This window comes from Rattus norvegicus, chromosome 11, assembly GCF_021556685.1.
Source record: "Rattus norvegicus strain SHRSP/BbbUtx chromosome 11, alternate assembly SHRSP_T2T, whole genome shotgun sequence".
Taxonomy (NCBI): domain Eukaryota; kingdom Metazoa; phylum Chordata; class Mammalia; order Rodentia; family Muridae; genus Rattus; species Rattus norvegicus.
In genome coordinates this window covers 65961673-65989289 of record NC_141544.1, presented here as the reverse complement: position 1 = coordinate 65989289, position 27617 = coordinate 65961673, and the positions used below count along the sequence as shown (strand labels likewise).

Below are 27617 nucleotides of genomic sequence, written 5' to 3'. Positions count from 1 at the left end.
AATTCTTCATTGCCTTCTAAACTATCACTGACTTTCTTCAGAGGAGATGTCAGGCAAGACAATACTGACATTCTTCAAGGGCCACTAATAGTTACCTCTGGACCTATAACCTCTAAGGGGGTTCCTGAAGAGCAGATAGAAGAGTTCATAAGCCATGAGGAGGTACGCTATGCTGCTAAAGAGCTTAATGAGTTTACTAATTCATTCAAGCAGAATGAATTTTGGCAAATATGTGTGGGAATGGACTTTAAAGGTGCAGGTTAATGGTAGAAGGTACATGCAACTGAATCAGTCTGAGTTTATTGATACAGGCGCACTGACTGGAGATTCTAGGTTTAATGTAGAAGCTTGTTCAGCTAGAAAAAAAGGTGTCATTTTTGAATGGCTGCTGAAGCAATTGTCAAAAGATGGCCAACTGAAAAGGGGCTGGAGTTGCCTTATATCTCTTGGCTTAGTATTGATAAAAGGATTTAAGGTTCAGAGAAATTGCAGTGCTGGAGTGGGTATACGGTGTAACATACTCCACAATGGGAAGAGTTAGAAGATGTGCTTTTTGCTAATCCTATAAGAAACAAAATGGTGAGAGGGGCGCCAGCATATTTGAAGAGCTTTGTTGTTACCGTTTTTTCTTGTGCTAGAACTTATGGTTGGAGATGCTACTGCTCAGTTGGATGGGTTAAAAGCAGTGGGCTTTATTGGGTCCTGAAGTAGCAGGGGCCAGGTTACAGCACTGAGTCAAAGTCAAGGTGATCATAGTTATAATGGGCAGCATAGGCCCAGCAATGTCCATAATGATCTGACCCATAATGTTCAGGCAGGCAACACGATTTTTATGATGGCATAGACGTTTCATTCTGGGTAATCAATCATGGTGTTTCCAGGCATGAAATAAGAAGCCTACTGCATTTTTGTTTCATCTGTATAAGCAGAAAAATTCTCAAATGAAAGAAAGGCTAAATTGGATTATGGCAAAAAAAATCTTGGCCTGTGAACCAATTTCCAGACTTGAGCCAGTTTGCAGGCCCAGTATCCTTTAGTTCCCCTGAGGAAGGATCTTCCTAAATACCTAAGAGTTGTACTGTTAGCCTTTTTCTAGTTCTTCCCCAGAGGGACCTGTGGTCTTTTACAAGGGTAAGTGAGCACTGGGGGAAAGGAGACAATCAAACTTTTCTGGGTCTTTTGGATGCTGGTTCTGAATTAATACTGATTCTGTAAGATCCCACGAAAAACTGTGGCTCTCTAGTTAAATTAGGGGCTTATAGAGGTCAGGTATTTATGAAGCCTGGCTCACAGTATGTCCAGTGAGTTTTGGAATTCATCCTGTGATTATTTCCCCAGTCACAGAATGTGTGATTGGAAGAGATAAATTCCAACGTTTTCATGACCTGTGAAATGAGGGCTATTACAGTTGTAAAGACTAAAGGAAGAGGAAAACACCAGACGCCATCTGGAACCCTGGTGCACAGAGGCTCCCGGAAAGAGCGGCGCGGATCTTCCCGGTTGCTGCCGCCGAGGAGAGGACTTGGGCAGTACCCCACGAGCACACTTGAGCCTCGGAACCTCAGGGGAGGGTCCAGGAGCGGCAGGACCCCTGCGCCTGAGACACCGCCGGAACCTGAAGGAAACAGACCGGATAAACGGTATCTGTCTAGGAAATTGTCCATTTCCTGAAGATTTTCAAATTTTGTTGAATATAGGTTTTTATAGTAAGATCTGATGATTTTTTGAATTTCCTCTGAATCTGTAGTTATGTCTCCCTTTTCATTTCTGATTTTGTTAATTTGGACACACTCTCTGTGTCCTCTCGTTAGTCTGGCTAAGGGTTTATCTATCTTGTTGATTTTCTCAAAGAACCAACTTTTGGTTCTGTTGATTCTTTCTATGGTCCTTTTTGTTTCTACTTGGTTGATTTCAGCTCTGAGTTTGATTATTTCCTGCCTTCTACTCCTCCTGGGTGTATTTGCTTCTTTTTGTTCTAGAGCTTTTAGGGGTGCTGTCAAGCTGCTGACATATGCTCTTTCCTGTTTCTTTCTGTAGGCACTCAGCGCTATGAGTTTTCCTCTTAGCACAGCTTTCATTGTGTCCCATAAGTTTGAGTATGTTGTATCTTCATTTTCATTAAATTCTAAAAAGTTTTTAATTTCTTTCTTTATTTCTTCCTTGACCAGGTTATCATTGAGTAGAGCATTGTTCAGTTTCCACGTATATGTGGGCATTCTTCCCTTATTGTTATTGAAGACCAGTTTTAGGCCGTGGTGGTCCGATAGCACGCATGGGATTATTTCTATCTTTCTGTACCTGTTGAGGCCCGTTTTTTGACCAATTATATGGTCAATTTTGGAGAAAGTACCATGAGGAGCTGAGAAGAAGGTATATCCTTTTGCTTTAGGATAGAATGTTCTATAAATATCCGTTAAGTCCATTTGGCTCATGACTTCTCTTAGTCTGTCGACATCACTGTTTAATTTCTGTTTCCATAGCGCAAGGCCCTGGGTTCGGTCCCCAGCTCCGAAAAAAAGAACCAAAAAAAAAAATTTCTGTTTCCATGATCTGTCCATTGATGAGAGTGGGGTGTTGAAATCTCCCACTATTATTGTGTGAGGTGCAATGTGTGTTTTGAGCTTTAGTAAGGTTTCTTTTACATACGTAGGTGCCCTTGTATTTGGGGCATAGATATTTAGGATTGAGAGTTCATCTTGGTGGATTTTTCCTTTGATGAATATGAAGTGTCCTTCCTTATCTTTTTTGATGACTTTTAGTTGGAAATTGATTTTATTTGATATTAGAATGGCTACTCCAGCTTGCTTCTTCTGACCATTTGCTTGGAAAGTTGTTTTCCAGCCTTTCACTCTGAGGTAGTGTCTGTCTTTGTCTCTGAGGTGTGTTTCCTGTAGGCAGCAGAATGCAGGGTCCTCGTTGCGTATCCAGTTTGTTAATCTATGTCTTTTTATTGGGGAGTTGAGGCCATTGATATTGAGAGATATTAAGGAATAGTGTTTATTGTTTCCCTTTATATTCATATTTGGATGTGAGGTTATGTTTGTGTGCTTTCATTCTCTTTGTTTTGTTGCCAAGACGATTAGTTTCTTGCTTCTTCTAGGGTATAGCTTGCCTCCTTATGTTGGGCTTTACCATTTATTATCCTTTGTAGTGCTGGATTTGTAGAAAGATATTGTGTAAATTTGGTTTTGTCATGGAATATCTTGGTTTCTCCATCAATGTTAATTGAGAGTTTTGCTGGATACAGTAACCTGGGCTGGCATTTGTGTTCTCTTAGGGTCTGTATGACATCAGTCCAGGATCTTCTGGCCTTCATAGTTTCTGGCGAGAAGTCTGGTGTGATTCTGATAGGTCTCCCTTTATATGTTACTTGACCTTTTTCCCTTACTGCTTTTAATATTCTTTCTTTATTTTGTGCGTTTGGTGTTTTGACAATTATGTGACGGGAGGTGTTTCTTTTCTGGTCCAATCTATTTGGAGTTCTGTAGGCTTCTTGTATGTCTATGGGTATCTCTTTTTTTAGGTTAGGGAAGTTTTCTTCTATGATTTTGTTGAAGATATTTACTGTTCCTTTGAGCTGGGAGTCTTCACTCTCTTCTATACCTATTATCCTTAGGTTTGATCTTCTCATTGAGTCCTGGATTTCCTGTATGTTTTGGACCAGTAGCTTTTTCCGCTTTACATTATCTTTGACAGTTGAGTCAATGATTTCTATGGAATCTTCTGCTCCTGAGATTCTCTCTTCCATCTCTTGTATTCTGTTGGTGAAGCTTGTATCTACAGCTCCTTGTCTCTTCTTTTGGTTTTCTATATCCAGGGTTGTTTCCATGTGTTCTTTCTTGATTGCTTCTATTTCCATTTTTAATTCCTTCAACTGTTTGACTGTGTTTTCCTGGAATTCTTTCAGGGATTTTTGCGATTCCTCTCTGTAGGCTTCTACTTGTTTATTAATGTTTTCCTGTGTTTCCCTAAGTGTGTTCATGTCTTTCTTGAAGTCCTCCAGCATCATGATCAAATATGATTTTGAAACTAGATCTTGCTTTTCTGGTGTGTTTGGATATTCCATGTTTGTTTTGGTGGGAGAATTGGGCTCCGATGATGGCATGTAGTCTTGGTTTCTGTTGCTTGGGTTCCTGCGCTTGCCTCTCGCCATCAGATTATCTCTAGTGTTACTTTGTTCTGCTATTTCTGACAGTGGCTAGACTGTCCTGTGTGTCAGGAGTGCTGTAGACCTGTTTTCCTCTCTTTCAGTCAGTTATGGGGACAGAGTGTTCTGCTTTCGGGCGTGTAGTTTTTCCTCTCTACAGGTCTTCAGCTGTTCCTGTGGGCCTGTGTCTTGAGTTCACCAGGCAGGTCACTTGCAGCAGAAAAGTTGGTCTTACCTGTGGTCCCGAGGCTCAAGTTTGCTTGTGGGCTGCTGCCCATGGGCTCTCTGCAGCTGCAGCAACCAGGAAGATATGCGCCGCCCCTTCCGGGAGCTTCAGTGCACCAGGGTTCCAGATGGCCTTTGGTGTTTTCCTCTGGCGTCCGAGATGTGTGTGCAGAGAGCAGTCTCTTCTGGTTTCCCAGGCTTGTCTACCTCTCTGAATGTTCAGCTCTCCCTCCCACGGGATTTGGGTGCAGAGAACTGTTTATCCGGTCTGTTTCTTTCAGGTTCCGGCGGTGTCTCAGGCAGGGGTCCTGCCGCTCCTGGGCCCTCCCCCACGGGAGCCCAGAGGCCTTATACAGTTTCCTCTTGGGCCAGGGATGTGGGCAGGGGTGGGCAGTGTTGGTGGTCTCTTCCGCTCTGCAGCCTCAGGAGTGCCCACTTGACCAGGCGGTGAGGTCTCTTTCCCACGGGGTCTGGGAGCAGAGAGCTGCTGCGGGCCGGGATCCGCGGGTGTGGGACTTCTGGTAAACACAGGACGTGCCCGGTCCTAGAGGATTTCTGCCTCTGTGTGTCCCGATTTCACCAGGCAGCTTTCTTGCAGCAGACAAGTTGGTCTTACCTGTGGTCCCGAGGCTCAAGTTTGCTCGCGGGGTGCTGCCCATGGGCGCTCTGCGGGGGCAGCCCCTCCATATCTTTCTTTAATCTCCTATTTGGCTAGTAAAGAATAAAGATGGATTATGAAGAATGACAAATGACTGTTGAAAACTCAGTCAAATACTGAGTCTGATTGCAGCTGCTATTCCAAATGTGGTATTCTTACTTGAGCAAATTAACACAATTTCTGGCACATGATATGCAGCTATTGATCTACCAAATGCATTTTTCTGGTATTTGTCTATAACGACTACCAGAAACAGTTTTTCTTTCAGTTGGAAAGGCCAGCAGTATACCTTTACCTCAAGAATATATTAATTCTCCAATCTTGTATCATAACTTAGTTTGAAGAGATTGTGAACACTTGTTTCTTCCACACAATAATCACATATATTTATGACATTATGCTGATTGGACTAAATGAGCAGGAGGTAGCAACCACTTTGTATGTGTTGGTAACACGTGTGTTTATCAACAGGTAGGAAATAAATTCAAACCAAATTCAAGAGGCCTTCTACCTCAGTGAAATTCTTAGTAGTCTAGTGTGTAGGGCATGCAGAGATATTCTTTGTGAGGTAAAGGATAAGTTATTCACTTCCACCAACAAAAAAGAAGCCCAATATTTTATGCTCCTATTTGGATTCTGGAGACAGCACACTCCTCATTGGTGTGTTACTCTGGCCCATATACCAAGTGACTTGAAAATCGACTAACTTTCGATGTAGTCTGGAACAAGAGAAGCTCTTCAACAAGTCTAGGATGTTGTACAGGCTGCCATACCACTTGGGCCATGATTCAGTGGACTCATTGTTTCTGGAGATTCAAGTTGCAGATAGGGATGATGTCTGATGCCTTTGTCAAGCTGCTATAGGTGAATCCAAGAAGGGACCTTTGGGATTGTGGAGTCCGGCTTTGTCACCATCTGCAGACACTATTCTCCCTTTGAGAGACATCTCTTGGCCTGCTATTTGCCTGAAAGTTTATTAATAGTCCACAAAGTTACCAAATGACCTGAGCTGCCCCTAATGAACTGAGTATTATCTGACCCACTCAGCCTTAAAGCAGGACTTCCTCAATAGCAATTATCAAATGGAAGTGTATATATGGGATATGTCCAGAGCAAGTCCCTGAAGGCACAAACAGGTTACAAGGAGAAGTTGTCTAAATGCCCATGGTTCTACTACTCCCAAGCATGCACCCACAGCATTATAAAATGTGCTGTATGATCAGATGACAGAGGGAGAGAAGACTAGGGGCTCTTTTACTGTTGGTTCTGCATATTATATAGGCAGCACTAAGAAGTGGACAGGGGGTAGCATTATAGCCTGTTTCTGAGACAACACTGAAAGACACTGGTGAAGGAAAATCTTTCCAGTGGGCAGATCTTTGGCCAGTACACATGATCATCCATTTTGTTTGGAAGGATACATGGCCAGATGTGCAATTGTTCACTGATTCATGTCAATTGATTTCTGACTGGACAAGAACTTGAACACAGCATGACTGGAAAATTGGTGAGAATTATATCTGGGGAAGAAGTGTGTCAATAGATCTCTCCAAATAAGTGAAGGATGTGAAGATATTTGTGGCCCATGTAAATGCTCGTCAAAAGGTGATGTCAACAGAGGAGGAGTTTAGCAACCAAGTAGACATAGTTACCTGTTCTGTGGGCAGTCATGCTCTTTCTGTAAACATTGTAATTAACCAACGGGCCAGGAAAAAAGTAGCTATGGTAGAAGAGATGGACGTTATGCATTTGCTTGGCAACCTAGACTTCCACTTACACAAGGCTGACCCGGCTAAAGCTGTGACTGAATGCCAGATCTGCCAACAGCAGAGACGAACACTGGTGCCTTAAAGCAAAGAGGCTAAGAAAGGAATGACATTGTAAAGAGGGATGCTTGATCCATATTACTAAGGGGATATTGGATGGCTTCTCCACAATGGAGATAATAAAGAGTATGTCTGGGGTTGGGGATTTAGCTCAGTGGTAGAGCACTTGCCTAGCAAGCGCAAGGCCCTGGGCTCGGTCCCCAGCTCCGAAAAAAAGAAAAAAGAAAAAAGAAGAAAAAAAAGAGTATGTCTAGAATTCAGGAGGTCTTTTAGGGCGTATCTTGGTGTTTTTAAAACCTGTAATTAAAGTCACTAGGAAACTACAACAGCCTAATCAAGGTAGGATTACAAAGGATATATAGAAAGACCGATTTGGAATAAAGGTATAGATCACTCCTCCAGAAAGAGAGCCAAGACGTGCTGAGGTACTTGTTGAGGGTGGAGGAAAGACAGTATGTGTAGCAGAGGAAGGTAGTTAGGAAATGTTAGCTAAAACCACATGACCATTTGCAGAAATGAATATTATAATCAACATGGGTGTTTCTGTCATATTTTGTTAAGAATTTATTTGTGCAGCTATTTGTGTTTTCTTTCCTCAAATTGTTTATCATGTAATTTAACACCAATTAAGGGAATATCAGTGGTTATCATGTGTAAGACTAAAAGAGACTAAAAGAATGTCTCTCAAGAGATATTGCCACCTATTCTAAAAACTTATAGTGCTTTTGTGGCTATGCATGGAATAGGTATATCATGTTAGGCATGATTATGACAGAGTTAAATATATAATGCATTTGTAATTGTAGGTGGTATAGTTATATTATGATAGGAGTAATTATGACCTGTTTATTGTTTTCATTTGGAATTTAAGCCTGACATTAGGAAATATGGTTGTGTGTTAAGTTGATAAGGAGTGTACTTGTGATGGTTATTCTTCCTTGGCAACTTGATTATATCTGGAATTAACTAAAATCCCAGAAGATAGGTACACCTGTGAGAGACCTTTTCTTGATTAAGTAATTTGAAGACTAACTTTTAATCTAGATCTTTTGAGGGTGGGAAGACTTGCTTTTATTCTGAGCCATACCGTCTGCTGGCAGTCTATGTAAAGGATATGGGAGAGGGAAGCTTGTTCTCTTTGCCAGTTTGCTCTCATATATTTTTGCTGGCAATCGCTTCCTTCACTGGCATTAGCGCCCACATCTTTGGGATTCTAATGTATACTGAAGACCAGCTGAGACTCCCAGCCTCAAGAAATGAACAACTCCTGGATTTCTGGACCTTTTGTTGGTAGACACCCATAGCTGGACCACAGCCTGTAAGTCATCCTAACCTCTATATGTTTTCTTACTCGAAAGAACCCTGCCCACTTCAACTGCCATATATGTGTCAAACGAGTGAACACAGAGATCTTTTTGGTCCTTTTAGATTTAAGTGAACAGGCTTGTGTTTGCATGAAGGCCTGTGTTTGGCCTGTAATTTGCGCATACAGAATACTTGACTCTATGTGGATATTAGCTTTTTCCACCAGGTATTAAAAAGTATCTGGTACATTACAGGATATTCTTTTGATATTTATCTTTTGAATTTATTTATTAGACATTTTATAAATTTCGTATTTTTCCTTAATTGAGCAGTTTTAAAAACCTTTCTAAATATAATTCTAGGGCACTAAGGAAAGCAAAAACTCTCTCTCTGTTCTTTGGAGTGCACACAGAAGACCGAAGCCAAGCTGGAATGTTCATTTACAGTAATAACCGATTGATCAAAATGTATGAGAAGGTTGGTCCCCAGCTGAAAATGAAATCATTGTAAGTAGTTCATTTCTCCATTTAAAGGCAGTGTAGGGAGGCCACAGTCCAGTTCTGTCTGTGGAACTAGATGTGTGATACACTATAACACCAGCAGCCATTGTGTTTTTCACTCACCCCTCCTCTCAGTACACAGGAATTGATATGCCCAATTTATAATATGATGAAGCTGTGTGCTTTCTCTCATGAGAAAATCACATCGTGGGAAAAATTTTGTCCCCAATGTATTTCCTTATGTCTTTCTATCCCTTATGACATCTCTTCAGGTTTCTAGTTTCACCAATAAAAATGTAATATAAATTAAAGAATGTTAACAGAGAAAAGCAAATCCAAACATTAATCTTGTAAGGAGCCATGTTATGGATTTCATAGCTCTTGTTAGTTACCTGAATATGTGTGTGTGTGTGTGTGTGTGTGTGTGTGTGTGTGTGTGTGTGTGTGCGCGCGCGCGCATGTGTGTGTAACATCCCCAGTCTCTTTAGAATCTAGAATACATTTTCTGGTGCTCAAGTTCCATAAATTGATAGTTGTGCAGAATCTTGCAAAGTCATCATAGAGGAATGGAGCTCAGCTATTAAAGATTAATCTTAAAAGCAAAAAGTCAAAGGGATAGAGTCAGACAAGTTGCCCAAGAGTGGTGGAATGAGTCAGGGAGGCTTTTTTTGCCTCCTCTTGCTCAGGGAAGCAGCTCCTCGTTCATTGTTCAGGCATAAGCAAGGGAGTTGCAATATCCTGTGCTGAGCTCTATGGACATAAAGGTCAAGGGCACCCATCTTTTGCTGAGGATCATTAGTGCACTTTAATACTGGGCACCAACACTAAGAACAATATTATTAACTTTAAGGTTAACATATAAAGTGACCGGTTTCATCCTGGCATCATCAGATATATGTATCATTATATTTTGTTTTCATTTATTCCCTTTGCCCTATGGTCTTCATCATGTTTCTTTCCCTTCCAGCGAATTCCCTTTCTCCTCCCCTAATACCCACCCTGACCTAGTGAGTCTGCTTTTGAGTTTTCTATTTCATGCTTCTCTTAATTTTTAAAAAATTTTTCTCCATCTTTATTAAATTGGGTATTTCTTATTTACATTACAATTGTTATTCTCTTTCCCAGTTTCCAGACCAACATCTCCTTAACCCCTCCCCTTCCCCTTCTATATGGGTGTTCCCTCTCCATCCTCTCCCCATTACCGCCCTTCCCCCAACAATCCCGTTCACTGGGGGTTCAGTCTTGGCAGGACTAAGGGCTTCCCCTGCTACTGGTGCCCTTACCAAGCTATTCATTGCTACCTATGCAGTTGGAGCGAGAATCAGCCCAACTGTATAGTCTTTGGGTAGTGGCTTAGTCCCAGGAAGCTCTGGTTGGTTGGCATTGTTGTACATATGGGGTCTCAAGCTCCTTCAAGCTCTTTCAACCCTTTCTCTGATTCCTTCAATGGGGGTCCCATTCTCAGTTCAGTGGTTTGCTGCTGGCATTCACCTATGTATTTGCCATATTCTGGCAGTGTCTCTTAGGAGAGATCTACGTCTGGTTCCTGTCAGCCTGCACTTCTTTGCTTCATCCATCTTATCTAGTTTGGTGGCTGTATATGTATGGGCCACATGTGGAGCAGGCTCTGAATGGGTGTTCCTTCAGTCTCTGTTCTAAACTTTGCCTCCCTATCCCCTCCCAAGGGTATTCTTGTTCCCCTTTTAAAGAAGGAGTGAAGTCATGCTTCTCTTAAGATCTTGGCCTTTCCTCTCATGATCCTGTTTCTAGTTCTATGACAGATAAATACATTCATATGTACACAGCCATACATATAAATATAAATAAAGCCTGATTCACTTCGCTTAGCATAGTGATTTCTAGTTGCCTGAAATCATCCTCCAATATCAAGTTTCTATTTTTCTTTATGGTTGAATAAAATTTCATTTCATATGTGGACCACATTTTCTTTGTCCATCTACTGATGGACAGCTAGGCTGATCCATTTCCTGATATATTGACTACTGTAGTAGTAAACACAGATATATAAGCATCTCCGGGATATGTTAGCAGAGACTTAGGTATATGCTCAAGAATGAAGAGAGCTACATCATGTAGTACTTTCGCTTTCAGTTTTGTGAGGAAACTATCCTGATTTCCTTTGTGATGGCCTTTCATTTCTGCTAGTAGTGAAAAGGGCTCTTCTTTGTCCACATCTTCATCAGCATTTGTTGTCCGTCCTCTGCTTGATGGCCATTCTTCACAGGATGAAGCAAAATGTCAAATGAACAGCTTTTCAAATATGACTTGGTAATTTGACTTTGTTCTTTTGAGAATGATCTTTCAGTTCATTCATTCAATGACTGATGGTCTGATTTGGACACTTTATGTGTCCTGGATATTAATTTCTTATCTGATGCATAACTGGCAAGTGTTTCTCCCATTGTAGGCTATTGCTCTATACTCTGGAGTTTATTGCCTTTGCTGTGCAGGGGCTTTTTAACTTCATAATACAATTTGTCACATCTTGGGGTTATTTCCCATGTAATAAGAATCCCAGTGACAAAATGCATGTCTGTGCTTACATTTCTGAGGTGTTTTGTCTGTGTTTCCCTCTTGCAGTTGCAAAGTTTCAGGTCTCACATTGCAACCTTTGATCCATTTTTAATTAAATGTTGTGGTCAGGGTGGAAGATATGGACCCAGTTTCCCTCTTCTACGTATGAAAATCCAGTTTTCAGAGCACGAGTCTTTTCTGCAACATATGTTTTAGCAGCTTTGCCGTAAGTTGGTTATGATTAATACACTTTTTTCTAGGTCCTCCATTCTATTATCCTGTTGGTCCACAGGTCTGTTTCTGTGTCCGCTTCATGTTGTTTTTAAATATAGTCCATAATACCCAGGGTTGTAATTCTCTTCTACTGTTTTCCCTCTAGGGGTTATATTGTTACTTTGTGCTTCATAAGAATTTTAAGTTTTTTTTTTTTTTTTTTGGTTTGGTGAGGAGTGTTAATGGAATTTTGACGGGTTTGCATTGAATCTGTATATTTGGTAATACATTCTTTTCACAATATTAATTGTCTTTATCCATGAACATGGGAGATTTTCCCTAAGTTTCTTTCTTCATCATCTGAAAGATGTAGAAGCCTTTTATCTTCTGAGTTAGATTTGTTCTAGTTAGGTTTTTTTTTTGATACTGAGATACAATTTTCCCATCCCCTCATTATTGGTATTTTTTAAAAAAGCTATTACCTTATTTTCATGTATAATTGATATGTGCCAATAACAAAACTAAAAGATAAAAAGACATGAAATATTGCTACTGATTTGTTTATGTAATGAATTTTGTATCTTGATATACTTCTGGAAGAATTTATGGGGCCTAAGTGTTTATTTTGTGGAATCTTTACGTTCCATTAAGAATGAGTGAGGTTACTCAATCACAGAAAAACACACTTGGTATAAACTCAATGGAAAGTGGATATTAGCCAAAAAATTCAAATTACCCAAGATGCAATTCACAGACCACAGGAAGCTCAAGAAGAAAGATGACCAAAATGCAGATGCTCCCACTCCTTCTTAAAAGGGGGAAAAATATCCATAGGAGGGGATATGGAAGCAAAGTTTAGAGCAGTGACTCAAGGAATGGCCATTCAGGGCCTGACCCACATGTGGTCCATATATATACAGCCACCAAAACTAGATAAGATTGATGAAGCTAAAAAAAAAATGCATGCTGAAAGGGACCAGATATAGATCTCTCCTGAGAGACCCATCCAGAGCATGTCCAATACAGAGGTCAATGCTAGCAGCAAACCACCAAACTGAGAATAGGACCCCCTTGAGGGGAATTAGAGGAAGTATTGAAAGAGTTGAAGGAGCTTGCCACTCCATAAAAACAACAATGCCAACCACCAGAGCTTCCAGGGACTAAACCACTACTGAAAGACTCTACATGGACTGACCCAGGGCTCCAACTGCATATGTAGCAGAGAATAAATAACCTTGGGGCACCAGTGGAAGGGAAGTCCTTGCTCTTGCCAAAGTTGGACCCCCAGTGCAGGGGAATAAGGGGGGCAATAAGGGGATGTATGGGGGAATACCTGTATAGGGAGGGGGAGGGGATGGAATGGGGGCTTATGGACAGGAAACCGGGAAGGTGAATAACCTTTGAAATTTAAATAAAGAAATATATCTAATACAAAATTAAAAAAAGAACAGAATTATGTTATTTGCAAGTAGGGCTTGTTGAGTTTTTCTTTTCTTATTTGTAGAGTGATTTTCTAAAACTCAAATTAGTTGGCTTTCATTGTTTCGAATCTTAGAGCAGTTAGCTTAGCAATTGCTATTAAGTTTCCTGTCCTTAGATTGGCTCACTATTGGCCTTGGCATGCTCTTTAGGCATGAATGATAAAGGCCCTTCTTTGATTACCTAATTAAATCCAAGCCTATTGTCACACCCATCTGTCACTTTTCCCATAATTTAGTGCCCATTTTATTTTCCTAAAACCACTTATCACCTCGAGACATGATCCTGTATATTTATCTACTTGCTAATGTCATGCTTGTCATTCTTCAGTGAATGAGACCTAGGGACCTTGTCTTTCTTGCTTTTGTCTAAGTCTGTAATGCTTGGAACAGGTCCAGGTGTTAACTTTGAATGGCTGTGTGAATAAATGCATGGATAAATGAATAAAGGAATGTTGTGTGAGAAGGGCAGTAAGTAAACGAGGAAGTCACATCAGGCCTTCGGTTTTAGGCATAAATTTAGAATCACAGAACGAGTAACTGAGGAGGACAGGGTAGAAGAAGAAAGTTGTGAAATATAAAGCTGTTAGGGGCCTCAAATTGAGGAAGAGTGATATATCCTATGACAAGAGCAGTGGGGAGCCTATCTCTTGTATTCTAGAACATGGGAGACTTTCCCTCAATCCTATAATGTAAAAAAATCAGAATATTCTAGGTGGGTGTATAGCCTGTATCCCTGGAAAAGCTAAAGAACCAAAAGACCTTTGAATATCAGGCTAATAATCAGATACCTGCTGTCACCCTCTGGGCCTGTTACATTCCCTTACTCGAGCTCTGTGAATGCCTGAGAGCCACTGTAATGGTGAGAAATGTAGCCTGACAGAATAAATGGGGACAAAGACCATAGTCCTTTTTGTCTAGTATCAGACTTAAAGGTCCATGTTGGGTCATTGCTTGAAGATCCTGGGGCTCCCATTGATTTTGCTAAAAGTTTGTTCCTTTCTACCGCCCTGGGTTTCTTACATAAGTAACAGGTTTGGAAAGAGTTTTGTTAGGATGATAGTGAGGTGACATCATAGAACAGAACTAAACTCTCCGGAAATCACCATGGATAATAAAATATCTTTAAGTTTGCATAATCACTTTGATGTGGTCCTCACCAAGGCAATGGATTTATTTGTGGAAGATTTGTTGCAAGTAGCCAGTGAATGTTTGCCTTTTCCTTTAGCCTGATTTTACAAAATTCATTCATATATTTACTCCCTCAGACTTGGCGCAGGTGTGATTGGAATTGTGAACATACCCTTGGAGATCATGGAACCATCCCATAATAAACAAGAATTCCTCAATGTCCAAGAATATAACCATCTACTAAAAGTCATGGGACAGTACTTGATCCAGTACTGTAAGGACACTGGGATTAGTGAGTATTCTGTGGTCATAGTAGGAGTTAAGGGGCTCAAACTTGGGATTCATTTAAGGTGAAAAGATTATATTGATTGAAGTAACCAGTAATCCAAAGCTGTGAAGAAAGGCTTCTGTTTTGAAAACATAAAAGGGATACCGGGGATTTGGTGTAGTGGTAGAACCCTTGTTTAGCTATGAATTCCATCTTCAGTGGTACAATAAAAGTGACAAGAGAGCCAGTTACAGACTATTCCCTAGAATATCACACAAAACAGAGCATCAGTTGGTCATTGTGGAGCACATCTTTAGTTCCAGCACTTGGGGGTAGAGGCAGGTAGATCTATTTGAAATCTAGTATAACCCAGTCTAGATAGGGAATTGCTGACCATCCAGGACAACATAGTAAGTCAGTGTCTCTCTCCATGCCCCCTTCTCTGTCTCTCCTTTCTCTCTACCTCTCTATCTCTGTCTCTCTCTCACTTATTTCTGTCTCTCCTTTCTCTCTACCCTTTCTCTCTCTCTCTCTCTCTCTCTCTCTCTCTCTCTCTCTCTCTCTCACACACACACACACACACACACACACACACATACACACATACAAGAACAGACTAGACATTTCAAGAGGAAAGCAACTGGAAAGCAGTGGGCTGTGGTAGCTGATCATGGCAGAGGAAGGCAGAACACTGTATCCAAGAGATTTAGAAATCCCTCAGAGAGTCCCCCGAGACTCCTCTGTCTTCCCAGAGCATATAATCCCACATGGACCTCCCTGAGAATCTCTTGCCATCACATACCACGAAATAATACATATCAACCCGTGTGACTGTAGATAGGTCAAATGGTATTCTGTAGATCAAAGACTTACTGAGAATACTAACACTGGAAACATTTTCTAAACATAAAAGATAAACAACAGTTATCTGGAAAATTTGACCTGTGTCACCTCACTTTCCAGACTTACTTAAACAATGACTTACTGTTTTATGTATTACACAAATACTTTTTAACATAGGTAGACATAGTACTTCATTAGGAAACATATTAGCTACTATGAATGTATCAGTGATTGGCTTGAAGTATGCATAGTTCAAGCATATCAAATATAGTTTTCTACCTCCAGGACAACTTAAGATGTTATTATTGCTCTCTTGAGGTAGTAATTTTAGAGTGGTTTTTTTCTTGTGTACTCATTATACTTTAACCTGAAAATTCCTCACCAGTGACGCAGACAGATGGATATATAACTTCATAGGACAACAGAGCAAACAGGTACCCTACCAGGGATGTGCTTAATGTTGTGGTCTATGTTATGATCTATGGGCCAGCAGCTTCCTACCATATATATCTCCCCCTTGGAGACATATTTGGAGTTATACAAGGCACAGGAATTACTACAGTGATTGACAGGATCTACTTAAACCTGTAGGACATATAGAAGATATAAATATAAACAATCATAAGCATAAACAGTGAAAGTGAAGACAAGCATTTGCTCCTTGGTTTTCAAGTACTAACGTTGTATAGACTGGAAACAGTGAGCATCTGAAATCATGATGACCTTGTTCTCTTCATATCCTCTCAGTAATGCAGACCTTTATCTCCCAGCCTTATAGTAAGGAATGAAGTCCCCAGAAAGAACTAGCATATATTTAACAGTGATAGAGATATCTCAATTAGCATATTTGGGATGTCCTGTTGTGTGTGTAGTTCTCCCAACCCCTTGGCCTGGTGTGTGGGTACACTCAACAGTCCAGTTCTCCTATTCTGATTTTACTTAGCATGTCCTCATGTCAACTCTGTTATTTCCTGTCCCTATGCTATCTGCACCATGCCCCCTACTTTCCTTCAAAAGCCTCTCAAGTGATGTAATATGGTTCAACATAAATAATTTATCTGTTTCTATTAATATTAGTTGGTAACATTGTGTTTTAATTTCTGTGAATTAATTTTGGAATAAGAATACTTTCAACAACAACAACATCAACAAAGCTTTCCTAGAAGGAAGACCGTGGGCATAGGGGAGCAAACATGAGCCATGGTCCATTCATTGCAAATTGGAATTCAGTCATTAAGCTATGACTTGATAGTTTCAGTAACCTATGAGTACAGTGACCTTTACCAGAATAGCAAAAATTATGTAATGCTTGACTAACTCTTAAAGGCAGTACAACAGGTCACATGGTTTTAATGAAAAGTATTTGAGAGTTTTTTCCCTTATAAATAAAAGATGCAATCTTTGTATTTGTTGTAAATCTAATCTGTTCCTATGGAAAACTGGGCCCTTGTGAAACATTGAATCGGGAGAGAGAGAGAGAGAGAGAGAGAGAGAGAGAGAGAGAGAGAGAGAGAGAGAGAGAGAGAGAGAGGGGCAGGCAATGACTTTGTGTCATTTCCCAAATCTGCATTCTTTTTGGCACAGTGGATACTACGGAAATCAGAAATAGTTTTTCCTAGGGCTGACCTCACCTCACTGTTGGCTACTGTTTCCTTAATTCTTCTACATCATCCTAATGATGCTATAGCTTTTCATCAGCTTTGAGGAGTAGGGAGGGAAGAAGATAGAAATCATGGCATAAAACAACAATGACATTTGAGGTTGAATGACATCTATTACATAGATAACATTTGTGTTATTAGCTCTCTAACATGGATCAGAATTGAGCTGACTGCTATAGCACAATCTATGATGTAGTAATGCACATCATCTTTCTCAATAAAATCCAACATATTCTTTGTTAACAATAAACCCAAAAGTCACTCAGCCTAATCACACTCATCTCCTCAACTTTACTGTTGCTTAGCCCTGAAACATGGCCTCCACAGTCGCAAAGGATCTACCTTCTTCAGGCTGCCTGTGAATCTCAGTACCACAGTATTTTAAAATGTCCTCATACCTCTTCAGCTTTCTTATTGTTACTCATTCAACCAGCAGCTCTGTTAGGCTTGAGTGTTCTAGAACTGACCAATCAAACCTGATGTACCTTGTCAATTTTTAATCCTGTAGGTTGCTATGGTCTGAATGTTGTGTCCACCTCACATTGACCTCACATTAATAAGTTGAAACACTGACTCCCCAAAAGGATGGTATTGGAGGAAGGCACTCCGGGAAGTGGTTGAGTCCTGACAGCAGAGACCCCATGACTATTATTTCTATTTTTTAGAAAAATGAGAGGAGAGAGTGAAGGTGCCATCCCTGGACCAGGATATGAGGCAACAGTTGCAAACTGCCAGTACATTTTTCTTGGATTTGCAGCCTTTAGCACTGTGAGGAACACATTTCTATTGCTTCTAAATCACCCAGTCTATGCAGTTCACATCAACCAAAGACACAGGGCTAATCTGCTCTGAAACAGAATGGTTACCTAATGGACAAGAATAAGGAGGGAAGCCACAGCCAGTGCCTGGCAAGCTTCAGGCTTTGGGCTAATTTGGGGGATTGGTTCTAATGCTTTCTCTTAATTCAGCCTCCAACATTGGGAATCTGCATGCCTAAGTGCTCAAAGTTCCTGTCCCTAGTAGTTTTTTGATTGATCAATAAAGAGCCGATGGCTAATGGCTGGGTAGGAAGAAAGAGGAAGGACTTCTAGGTTCCAGCAGGAAGAATGGAGAAGGAGGAGGAGTAGTAGAAGAAAGGGCCCCCAGGCCAAGGGGTAGGAGGGACCTGTCCAGGAAGAAATGGGGGAGGTACAGCTGAAATGTAGGCGCAAGAAGGAAAGCAGCCCCCAGAAGGGCTGCCCAGAAGCATCGTGGGCAGCAAAGATAGGGGGCCACCCAGAAGGAGCCAGGGAAACAAAGATAAAATCTGGATTTAGGAGGTGTTAAGCCAGAAATATCAGAGTATTTGCTGGGTGTGGGGAGTTTTTTTGAAGTGCCCCACCATTGAGCTAGTCAAGGCATATCAAAATTAAGCTGGCGTGTGTCTTTCATTCACGAATTCAGAGGACTCTGGCAGGTGGATGGAAAGAAGACCTGCCAGGAGCCAAAGTGGTTTAACTAATTCACCGCTAGCTACAGGCGAAGGAATGATATATCTCTGAGGAAGTGATTATTTCTGATGGAGAAAAAAAGTGGACAGACAAAGTTGACTCATCCCACAAGGGCCATGGGATATAGGGTTAAAGTTTTCTCTCTTATTGGCCCTTTAAGATCTTTAAAGATAAGTCATATTTCTCTTCTGCCTTGTTAACCTTGACTTACAGCTCCAAAATCATTGATATTCTTTATGTGTACAGAATTCGTTATTCTACCATTCTGGCATTTATACTTGGTTTATACTTTGTGCTTAAAGATTGGTTTAAAGAGCCTCCTCTTGTGCTTCAGTTTCATTAGGATATCTGGGTTTGTTATAGCAGGATAGGAAGGATCTGGTGCTATCATATTGCCTTGGGTTGTGTTTCTAGGCTGTTATTTGTACTTCTGGTTTTCCTTGGTGTTGGCTGGATGATCCTTATGGCAGCAAGACTTCTCAGGAAAGTGGGGGGAGCTATAGGCTAGATAATGGGGGTCAAGGTACCTGACTCTGATGGCTGTGCCTCAGACAGAGCCCAATTTGCAGCCAGTGTCCTGGGTAAACCCTACTCTGCAGGCTGTGTTCCAGTCAGACCCAAGTGGGATGACAAGTAATGCTGACTCTGTGTGCTGTGTTCTAGGACCAACTGGGATGGAGGGCAGTATTGGATGGGTATTGGGACAAGGTTCCAATCTGGTTAGTTTTGGGGCGCAGAATGTATCCAGCAGAAAGCAGAACGCTCCTTAGGTCCGTCAAGTCTTCTCTGGACCAAAGAGCAAGGCCAGAGCTAGACAGTGAGGCTCGGGGGACCATAGGCCACTCACCTCTGCAGGCTATCCCAGGTAGACCAACTAGGATAGCAGGCAGATCCAACCAGGATACATTAACTCTTAGTAAGCACATTCTTGAGCCTCAGTGCACTATTGCTAACTAAAAATTTCAACAAAAAGTTTAATGTGAGTTTATGTAAAGATGAATGTGAGTTCATGTACAGTCTTATCTGTACTTTTGTCTTTCTGAAAGTAAGCATTTTTAGTCCCTTGTGCACAATTGTACATTTATTCCCATTAAATTTTATTACCTTACTTGGCCCAATTCATTCCAGTTGTCAGGGTTTTATCATTGCTGACTTACAGCTACAGTATTATCTTACAAGATTTGTGTAAAGTAAATGTCCTCTATGATTTCATGTAAATCCTGTGGTATAAGTAGGAGAAAGTCAAAGACTGTGGCTTTACCTAATGGTCTCCACGGAGGTAGAAGTTTCTGGACCAAATTGATTCAGTTACATATTTTCCCAATTAGATTGTTACTTAAAAAAGTACCAATTTCCAAATTTGTGCTGAGTTTTGAAAGTGAATTTTAATATTCTTAGTATGGTAATATTTTCCTACTTGGGTATAGCTTTCTGTATAACAAGATGTCATTTTACGGTTGATTCATTTTAGCGTCTAAGATGTCAGCATTTCACTATAGGAAAGTTTACTGCCACACCCTCCTGGAGACATGTGGGGTGTGGAGACCCCTGGAAACAAAAAGGTGAAAATGTGAGACAAGTTTAAGATCTACATCAAGAAACAATTCATATCTTTTGAATTTTATTTTATGAAGTTGATATTTGTCTATTTACTTGGACTTTAAATGTTATATTATAAATATCATATCTTATGCATTATCTTTAAAGTTTTATTATACTGTTGTGGATTGAACTGTGTCCTCCTGAAATTCATATTTTGAAACCTTACTCCCAGTACCTGAGGGGATTACTGTTTTTGAAGATAGAAGCTTTAGCGAAATACTTAAGATGAAATTGTTACCAGAGGTCCAGAGCCTTTGTAAGAAGAAATTTAGGCACATAAAGAGACCCCAGGAATGGATACTGTTAAAGAAATGACTATAGAGTAGTATATCAGAAGGTGGCCATCTGCAAGAAAGGTAGAGACACTAGGGAGAGGTGCACACAGAGAAAGCTATGTGACAGTGCATCAAGAAAGGGGCCTTCTGCAAGTAAGGCAGGGGACCCTAGAAGAGAATGAGAATACATTGTTTAGTCAGGTAGTCTGCGAGTCCCAGCTGGGATGGGAGGCCAAGGAAAACAGGAGGAACTTCAAAATTAGAATCAAGGTAATTACATGGAGACTCCATAAGCCTCTCATTTAGCCTTGACAATGATCAGCTGGTGGGGAAACTGATTTCAACTCTTTTCATCTATTGCACCACTTGGCTTGTGAAAGGCACAGTTCTGTAAATTCTGTAATTATATCCATGAGTACTTTAGCATGCATTTCTGAAAGCAAGTGCCCTTTAAATGCAAATATCATACCCGCATTTTTGTCAACACTTCTTCTGTATGATAAATTGTCTAATATGCTATTCATATTTATAAATTATTTCCTATCTTAATATAGGCCTTAGGACTCTTCTCCATCCCACATCCTTTTCTTCCCCTTTATCCTTGCAGTATTTTCTAGGTGGAGCTGCTTTTGTTGTCTTGTGATTTATTAGAGTATAGCATTTGCTCACTATGTTTCTGTTTGCTATGCTCATCTATGCTGGATTTGATTTTGTTTTTGTAAAGTGGCAGTCTGTGGCCTACAAGAGATCATGTACTGGTGAACCATCCTCAATCTTATGCTCCCAAATCAAATCCTTAACACCAGAAATGGGTTACTGCTGCAAGATATTTGATTGCACTGTGAACCCTGGGAATGTGTTATTTACTGAAAAACCCTGTTTCTAGTTATGGTGTGACTCAGCCCTTAGCACACATCTTTAATCTCTCTGTCTGGAATCCAGACATGCCCTTAGTACAGACTTTTAATCTCAAACAATGAAGGTAATGCTAGTTTGTAGAAGAAAGCACCATGTTTGAAAGTGATGTCTAACTGAGTGACAAAGTGATGAATCAGAGAAATATTTGACAGAATAGGATATTCTCATGAGGAGAGGAAAAGGGAGCTACTTAGGGGCAGTGCAGAGACAGAAGGAAGCAGGTTTTCTAGGACAGTTGTACAGAGACAGGTTGCAAAGAAGAACAAGCTAGACATAGGTGAAGACAGAATGAGTCAGAGAAGGAGCAGCAATCAGAAGATTAGAATACATGGCCAAGCAGACCAATTCAGGAGAGTCAAGACAGAGAGAGAGAAACCAAACTGTGTCAGTCAGATTGAAGAGAAATTTGAGATGGAAAAACTGAGGTTGAGCCAGTCAACCAGAGATAAGAAAGAACAAGAAAGGGGAAGCTTATTCAGCAGCAAGTCTCAGAGGTTAAAAACATTCTAGGCCTAGGTAAGCTTTTACAACATCTAGAGCCTTCCAGAACTAGGTCTAGATGAAAAGCCCGAGGCAATAAGCCTTAGAGGTGACAATTACTTCAGGTGAATAAAAATTAAAATTACAAGTTATGTCTGGTTGGGTTGTTGGCCAAAGAGATCCTGTAGACACACCAAAACACTACAGGCTATATTGCCAATGCAAAAGGCTTCGCAACCTAACAGTAAGACCCTGTTGCCGAAATAATATACTTACTTATATCATGGAACATGGAAAAATAGAGCTGGAAGCTTCACCCCTACTGATTAGCATTCATGGTGTTGGAAGTTACCCTACATGCTACTGGAGGAGAAACATAATCATTACTATTACCCTGCTACAAACCCTGTGACCTAAAATAGCAAGCTGCCAGCAAAATGTATAATAGTGGCATACATATTATGGTAGTAACCAACCACTTTGAAAAAATTGGATTTAAGGCTCACTCCTTGAGATGGAACCCATGCCTGACATTGCTAAACTAGAATAGGTTATGGGCACTAGGGGAAAACTAACAACTATTATTTCACTAAATGAGCATAGCAGCAAAGTAACTCCTAATGACACATTGCTCAACCCTCACCAGAGAAGATTCTGTTTGCCATAGATGATGGTTAATATAGAAACACACAACCAGACAAGGTGCAGACAGTGAGAGAGCTTGGAGCACTCAGCACTATATATGATGTCTTCATCAAAACCCTTCTTCTCTTGTGACTCATGGATGTATGCAGAAGAGGAAACAAAAACACCTTCTGGCACCAATAGGAGGAGAAGCCCTTGGTCCTGTGAGGGCTCGTTTCCCCAATACCAGGGGAATACCACGGTGTTCAGGTTGAAGTGGGTTTGTAGGAGGGGGAGCATCCTCATACAAGCAGGGAGAGGGGGAATGGAAGAGTGGGGAATTGGAAAAGGGGATAACATTCGAAATGTAAATACATAAAATATCCAGTTTTAAAAAACACTAAGAGCCACAGGTGTTGAGTGAGTTCAAGGAGACAGCATCTTCTGGACTGAACAGGACTGATGGATATACAAACTGGCAGAAACTGTGACCGCATTCACAAGACCTGCACAGGTTCAAAGCAGACAAAAATTCCAAAAAGAAGATCAAGTTTTAACTAAAGACCTTGGACTTAAACAATTACAGATCTAATGTTCATCACAAGGACTGTAGGCACTTTAATTTTGCTACTTATGCTTTTAGTCATGTCAAATGAGTAATTTCAGCTGCCTTTGCTACAAAACAAAGCTAAAAGATCACCCAGGTATCTCTGCTTGATAGCAACTGTTCTTTCATCCATTTCACGAATGTGACCATTGGACTATTTACATATGGCATACTACATCATATTCTATACCAGTGGTCTCCACCGTAATGCTGAAGTTTAAAGCCAGCCCAGCTTATACAGGGAGATCAGTATGGTATAGTTAATTACATTCAAGATGTTATTTATTTCTAATTGGGTGAGGGGACTTTTTCAGAGTATTAAATCACTCATCAGATTTCCTATATGTCCGAGAAAATGTTAAGAAAGTCCTGCCAAAGAAGTAACCTTCTAACTAGGGACAAGAGAGACAGGTTCAGTTGACACAGCCCATGACAAGACCCATTAGACAACAAGATGCTAAGATGCTTTAGATCACTGTGGCTGTTGTCATGAAAAATGCCCTCATAGGTTCCAGTATTTGAAAACTCAGTGCCCAGTTGGTAGTACGGTTGGGGACAGGTACCTTTGGGTGTTTCACCTTTGCTAGAAGAAGCACATCAGTAGACTAGGTGGGCTTTGAGAGCTTAGAGCTTCACCTTACTTCCAGTTCTTGTTCTCTTTGCTTCCTGGGTGTGGTTGAGGTGCGATGTCTCAGCTCCTTGCTCCTGTTGCCATTATGGATGCTCTGGAACCATAAGCCAAAGTAAATTCTTCTAAAAGCCATGTTGGGTCATCATATTTTATCAAAGCAATAAGAAGAAACTAATTATATTTAGGAGTTTAGTTTATGTTGCTGTTGTTGGCTGCTGCTACTGCTGTTTTAAAACAGAGCTTATGTAGCCCAGGTTGGTCTTAAAGTCAGAATATTCTTGCTTTGGGTGTATGAGTGCTAAGATTTATAGGTCTGTGCCATTATGCATAGCTTAGGTATGTACGGTTTTGATTTTCCTATTTTAGAGACAGGGATGAATATGTCCAAAGAAAGTGGTGACAATGCTAAGTAAAAATACATCCTCTAAAAGAAGGGAAAAGTAATTTCTTTCTAAGGAGAGGACGAAGCAGAAGAAACATACTTTGTCTTATATTTCTTTTGAAGATTTGTCCTAATGGAGTATATAGCTCTTTCTATCCTACTTAAACACAATGGCATGGATTGCAACTGGGGCCAGGATTCCCAGGCATCGGCAAGGAAAACAGTCATCGAGTGGCTAGCCTTCCACAGCACATGGAAAGGTACAGATTTCAAATACAAACACGCAGTTCAAGAAGTTAAGTGTAAAATCACTCAAAGGTTTTACTGAAAGTGAGGCTGAGACCCGATAGAAAATAGGACACTGATCTCTCACCCTGTACACAAATCAACTTAAAATGAATCAAAGACCTGTAATCCAGATCTGAAACTGTGAAACTACACAAGGAAAGCATGAAGGCATCGGTGTAGACAGCAACTTTCTGACATTGGCTTCAAAGCACAGGGGACCCAATATTATATGACTAGAATTAGATCTAGTAACATCTATGGGAATGAAGTATGGGGACAGCAATGGTTCTCAAAAGGAGAGATAAAGTGGCCAGTAAATATATTACAAAGTTCAATGTAGTTCTATTAGTCATGAGGGAAGTGTAACTAAAATCTGCAATAATGTCGTCACACTTAACAGAATGGCTGTTATCAAAACTAAAGAAATGAATGCTGGTGGGATGTGGAGAGTAAATGAATTGTCATTGATCAAGGTGATAAACATTAGTACAACCATTAGGAAGAGCATTATGGAGAGACTTCAGAAACTAAAAGTACTTCTATTTGACCCTGCTAGCTCTTGTCTGAGAACTCACCCCAAGAAAATGAAACCAACATAGGAAGAGACACCTTGGTGCTGTCCACTGCACCATTCACAATAGCTAAGATGAGTCCTAGGTGCCCTGCAGTGAACAAGAGTGGACTTTACAACACAGTAAAGAAGCACACCTGAATATTATCCAGCCATAAAGAAAAATGAAATCTTGTACATTTCAGAAAAATAATAAAACTGAAGGATATTTTAAAGTAATTGAGTCAGATGTACACAAGTACGTATTCTCTCTCATACGTGGTGGATCTGGAGACTTGGTTTAAATGTAGAGCAGTGATTATTAGCTGTTGGTGAGGGAGGGAGTGGGAAAAAGAAGGCTGACTTTGATTGGTGTTCTCTTCTGCGTCAGCTCATGCCCTGAATGCTACTGTACTTTCTTCTTAGCTGATGTCCAGGCTGCAACCGTATTTCTCCTAGTTTTGATGTTTTCATTAGCATGTATTAACTATATCTAATAATGGATTTCATTCCGATGATTTCATTCAACTGCATTTCAAACACACACATCTGAGTTAACATTTTCTTATCTCCCTTATTTCTTTTATAGACAAAATTTAACTGTGCGAGGTGGCCTAAAGTTACTGGATTTCAACACTTTTCAATAAAATAATCGTTGCAGAATATTTGATCACACTGTGAACGCCAAGATATTGTGTTACTTACTGAACAAAATCTGTTTCTAGTTCTGTTGTGGCCCATCCCTTAGCAAATAACTTTAATATCATTGGCTGGAAAACAGATAAGCTTTAGCATACACCTTTAACCCCAAACAATGAAGGTAAAGTTACCTTGTATAAGGAAGCACCCATGTTTGAAAGTCATGTCTAATTGAGTGGCAGACAAAGTGACACATCAGAGGAAGATTTGACAGAATAAGATATGCTCAACTCTCATGAGAACAGAGAGGAAAGGGAAACTACTTATGTGGCAGTGCAGGGAAGAAAGAAAAATAGGCAGTTTTACCAGGACAGTTACAGAGAGCAGGGCAGAGGGAGAAAGGGGGCAGCTTTACTGGAACAGTTATACAGAGACAGGTTGCAGAGAGAGAACGAGCTAACATAGGTGAAGACAGAGAGCCAGAGAATGAGAAGGAGCCAGAGATTAAAACACATTGCCAAAGTTAGTAAGAGACAGAGAAGAGCAATTAAGGAGAAGCTGAAAGAAGCCAGGTTGAATCAGTCAGCTTGGAGAGGAGTTTAAGCCAGAACAGCTGAGTTGAACCAGCCAGCAAGAGATCAGAAAGAACTGGAAAGGGATGAATTTATTTAGCAGTAAGTCCCAGAGGCTGAAAATATTCTAGGCCCAGATTAGATTGTATAGAGGCTAGAAGCTTCCAGGAAGCTTCCAAGAGGATCATTTATCAGGAGAATAAAAAATACTTTTCCAAATTATTGCAGGTTTTAAAACTCTCCTGAAAATTACAGTGATGAAACCATTATAGTTCTGCCATTTGGAATAGTTCTGAATAAAATATTCTACACATTCCTAACAGTAAATTTACTGTTCAGAGTTTTTCTCACAGATCTCTGTTGTAGAGAGTGAGACTTCAATTCAATGTGCATCAATCTTAGATTATCCTGTTAAAGTAATGAACTGATGGAGTCTTTAAACCCAAATCTCCAGTTACATATTCTGTTCTAATTCTGAGTGTTAGCTGTGAGCTTTTGGCCTTTTATTCTTCACAGAAATAAATGGAAGTTTTGAATCAGTCGAGTCTAGAGATGCTAAAGTCATAAAAATGTCATAGACAATTGGTTGTGGATCATTTCCATGGCTTACTTCATTGGTGACTGGAAACATTAAAATATAGTCTGAAAAATGAATTACTTTTTAAGTCCTGAAACTTCACTTTGGGCCTCAGAGTTAACATGGAAAAGGGAAAATGTATCACTTTAATTAAATTGCACAAACATCGGTATCTGTTAGTAATCCGTGTATTTAAATATCCATTACTGTATACCACTCTATTTCTGAAGGTCAAAACTAAAACTAAAGTCGAAGTATCATTATTACTGATTTTATTTCTTGCCAGACTAGGATAGACAAGAATTTTTATGAGTGCAGATTCTGAGTCTGCTTCCTGCATTATAGTTTGAAAATGTCAGGACATATGCACCATTTACTGTCAATCATCATGATCGTTATGGAATACATGGATTTTGAAGAGAAACCAGTTGGAATAGCTGCACCAATCCCTGTGGACTATATGAGACATTAAAGAATGAAGCCGAGATGTGCTTCCTCTCCTAGCTATCTGTCTGCCCTTCTTGCTTACGAGGACGTTTTCTCATCTCCAGAATCCAGCCCACAGCAGATACGTTCTGATACCGTGACTGGCGCAGATACAAGTTGTTCATGTTAAGATTCTTTTGTGTATTGAAAATAGAGTTTGCATCAGGCGTTAGTGAGAGCTGTTTCTAACTCTGCAGACACCCCTTGATTTCTTTACCTTGATCTCTTCCTTGTGTTTGTATAGACCAGGGCAGGCCATGGCACACAAGTGGAGGTCAGGGATAAATTTTTGGAGCCGGTTCTCTCTTTCTACAACATGGGCCCCTGAAATCAAACTCAGGCTCCTTTATTGCTGAGTTATCTCACTCTCCTGATACCTTCAGTCTTGTATATTCCTGTGTCTTTTATTCAGTGTGGTCTTTCAGATGTCTGGGCTAGTGAAATTTCCATTTCGCCTTTAATCAGTAGTTCCTCAGTATTATGCAATACCTTAGAAAACAGTTAAGGAAGGTGGACTTCAGTTGTTTAACTATATATTCAATAATCTGAACAAATCAAGCAGATCTTTAAAAAAGAAAATATTCAGCTCTCGATGTCAGGTACTACAGCCATGGTACTATGCACGGCCAATGTCTTCTAAGATTTCATCATCTACTGGAGAACAGAGGCAGAAGGTGAAAGATACAAGGTGTTAAATGGTGACAGG

General features: G+C 40.3%; 1 protein-coding gene across 5 annotated transcripts in view; it reads left to right on the top strand.

Moving 5' to 3' along the window:
- Positions 1–27617, top strand: part of Morc1 (MORC family CW-type zinc finger 1) — a 205898-nt gene that overhangs the window by 95364 nt on the left and 82917 nt on the right. For 4 of the 5 annotated variants that reach the window (XM_087576599.1, XM_087576600.1, XM_087576601.1 and 1 more), the window contains 2 exons: positions 8524–8667; positions 14156–14310. The exons of the other annotated variant lie outside the window; for it this stretch is intronic. In XM_087576599.1, coding sequence (XP_087432725.1) covers positions 8524–8667; positions 14156–14310 — 299 coding nt within the window. The remainder of the gene's footprint in view (positions 1–8523; positions 8668–14155; positions 14311–27617) is intronic. 5 annotated transcript variants of the gene reach the window in all.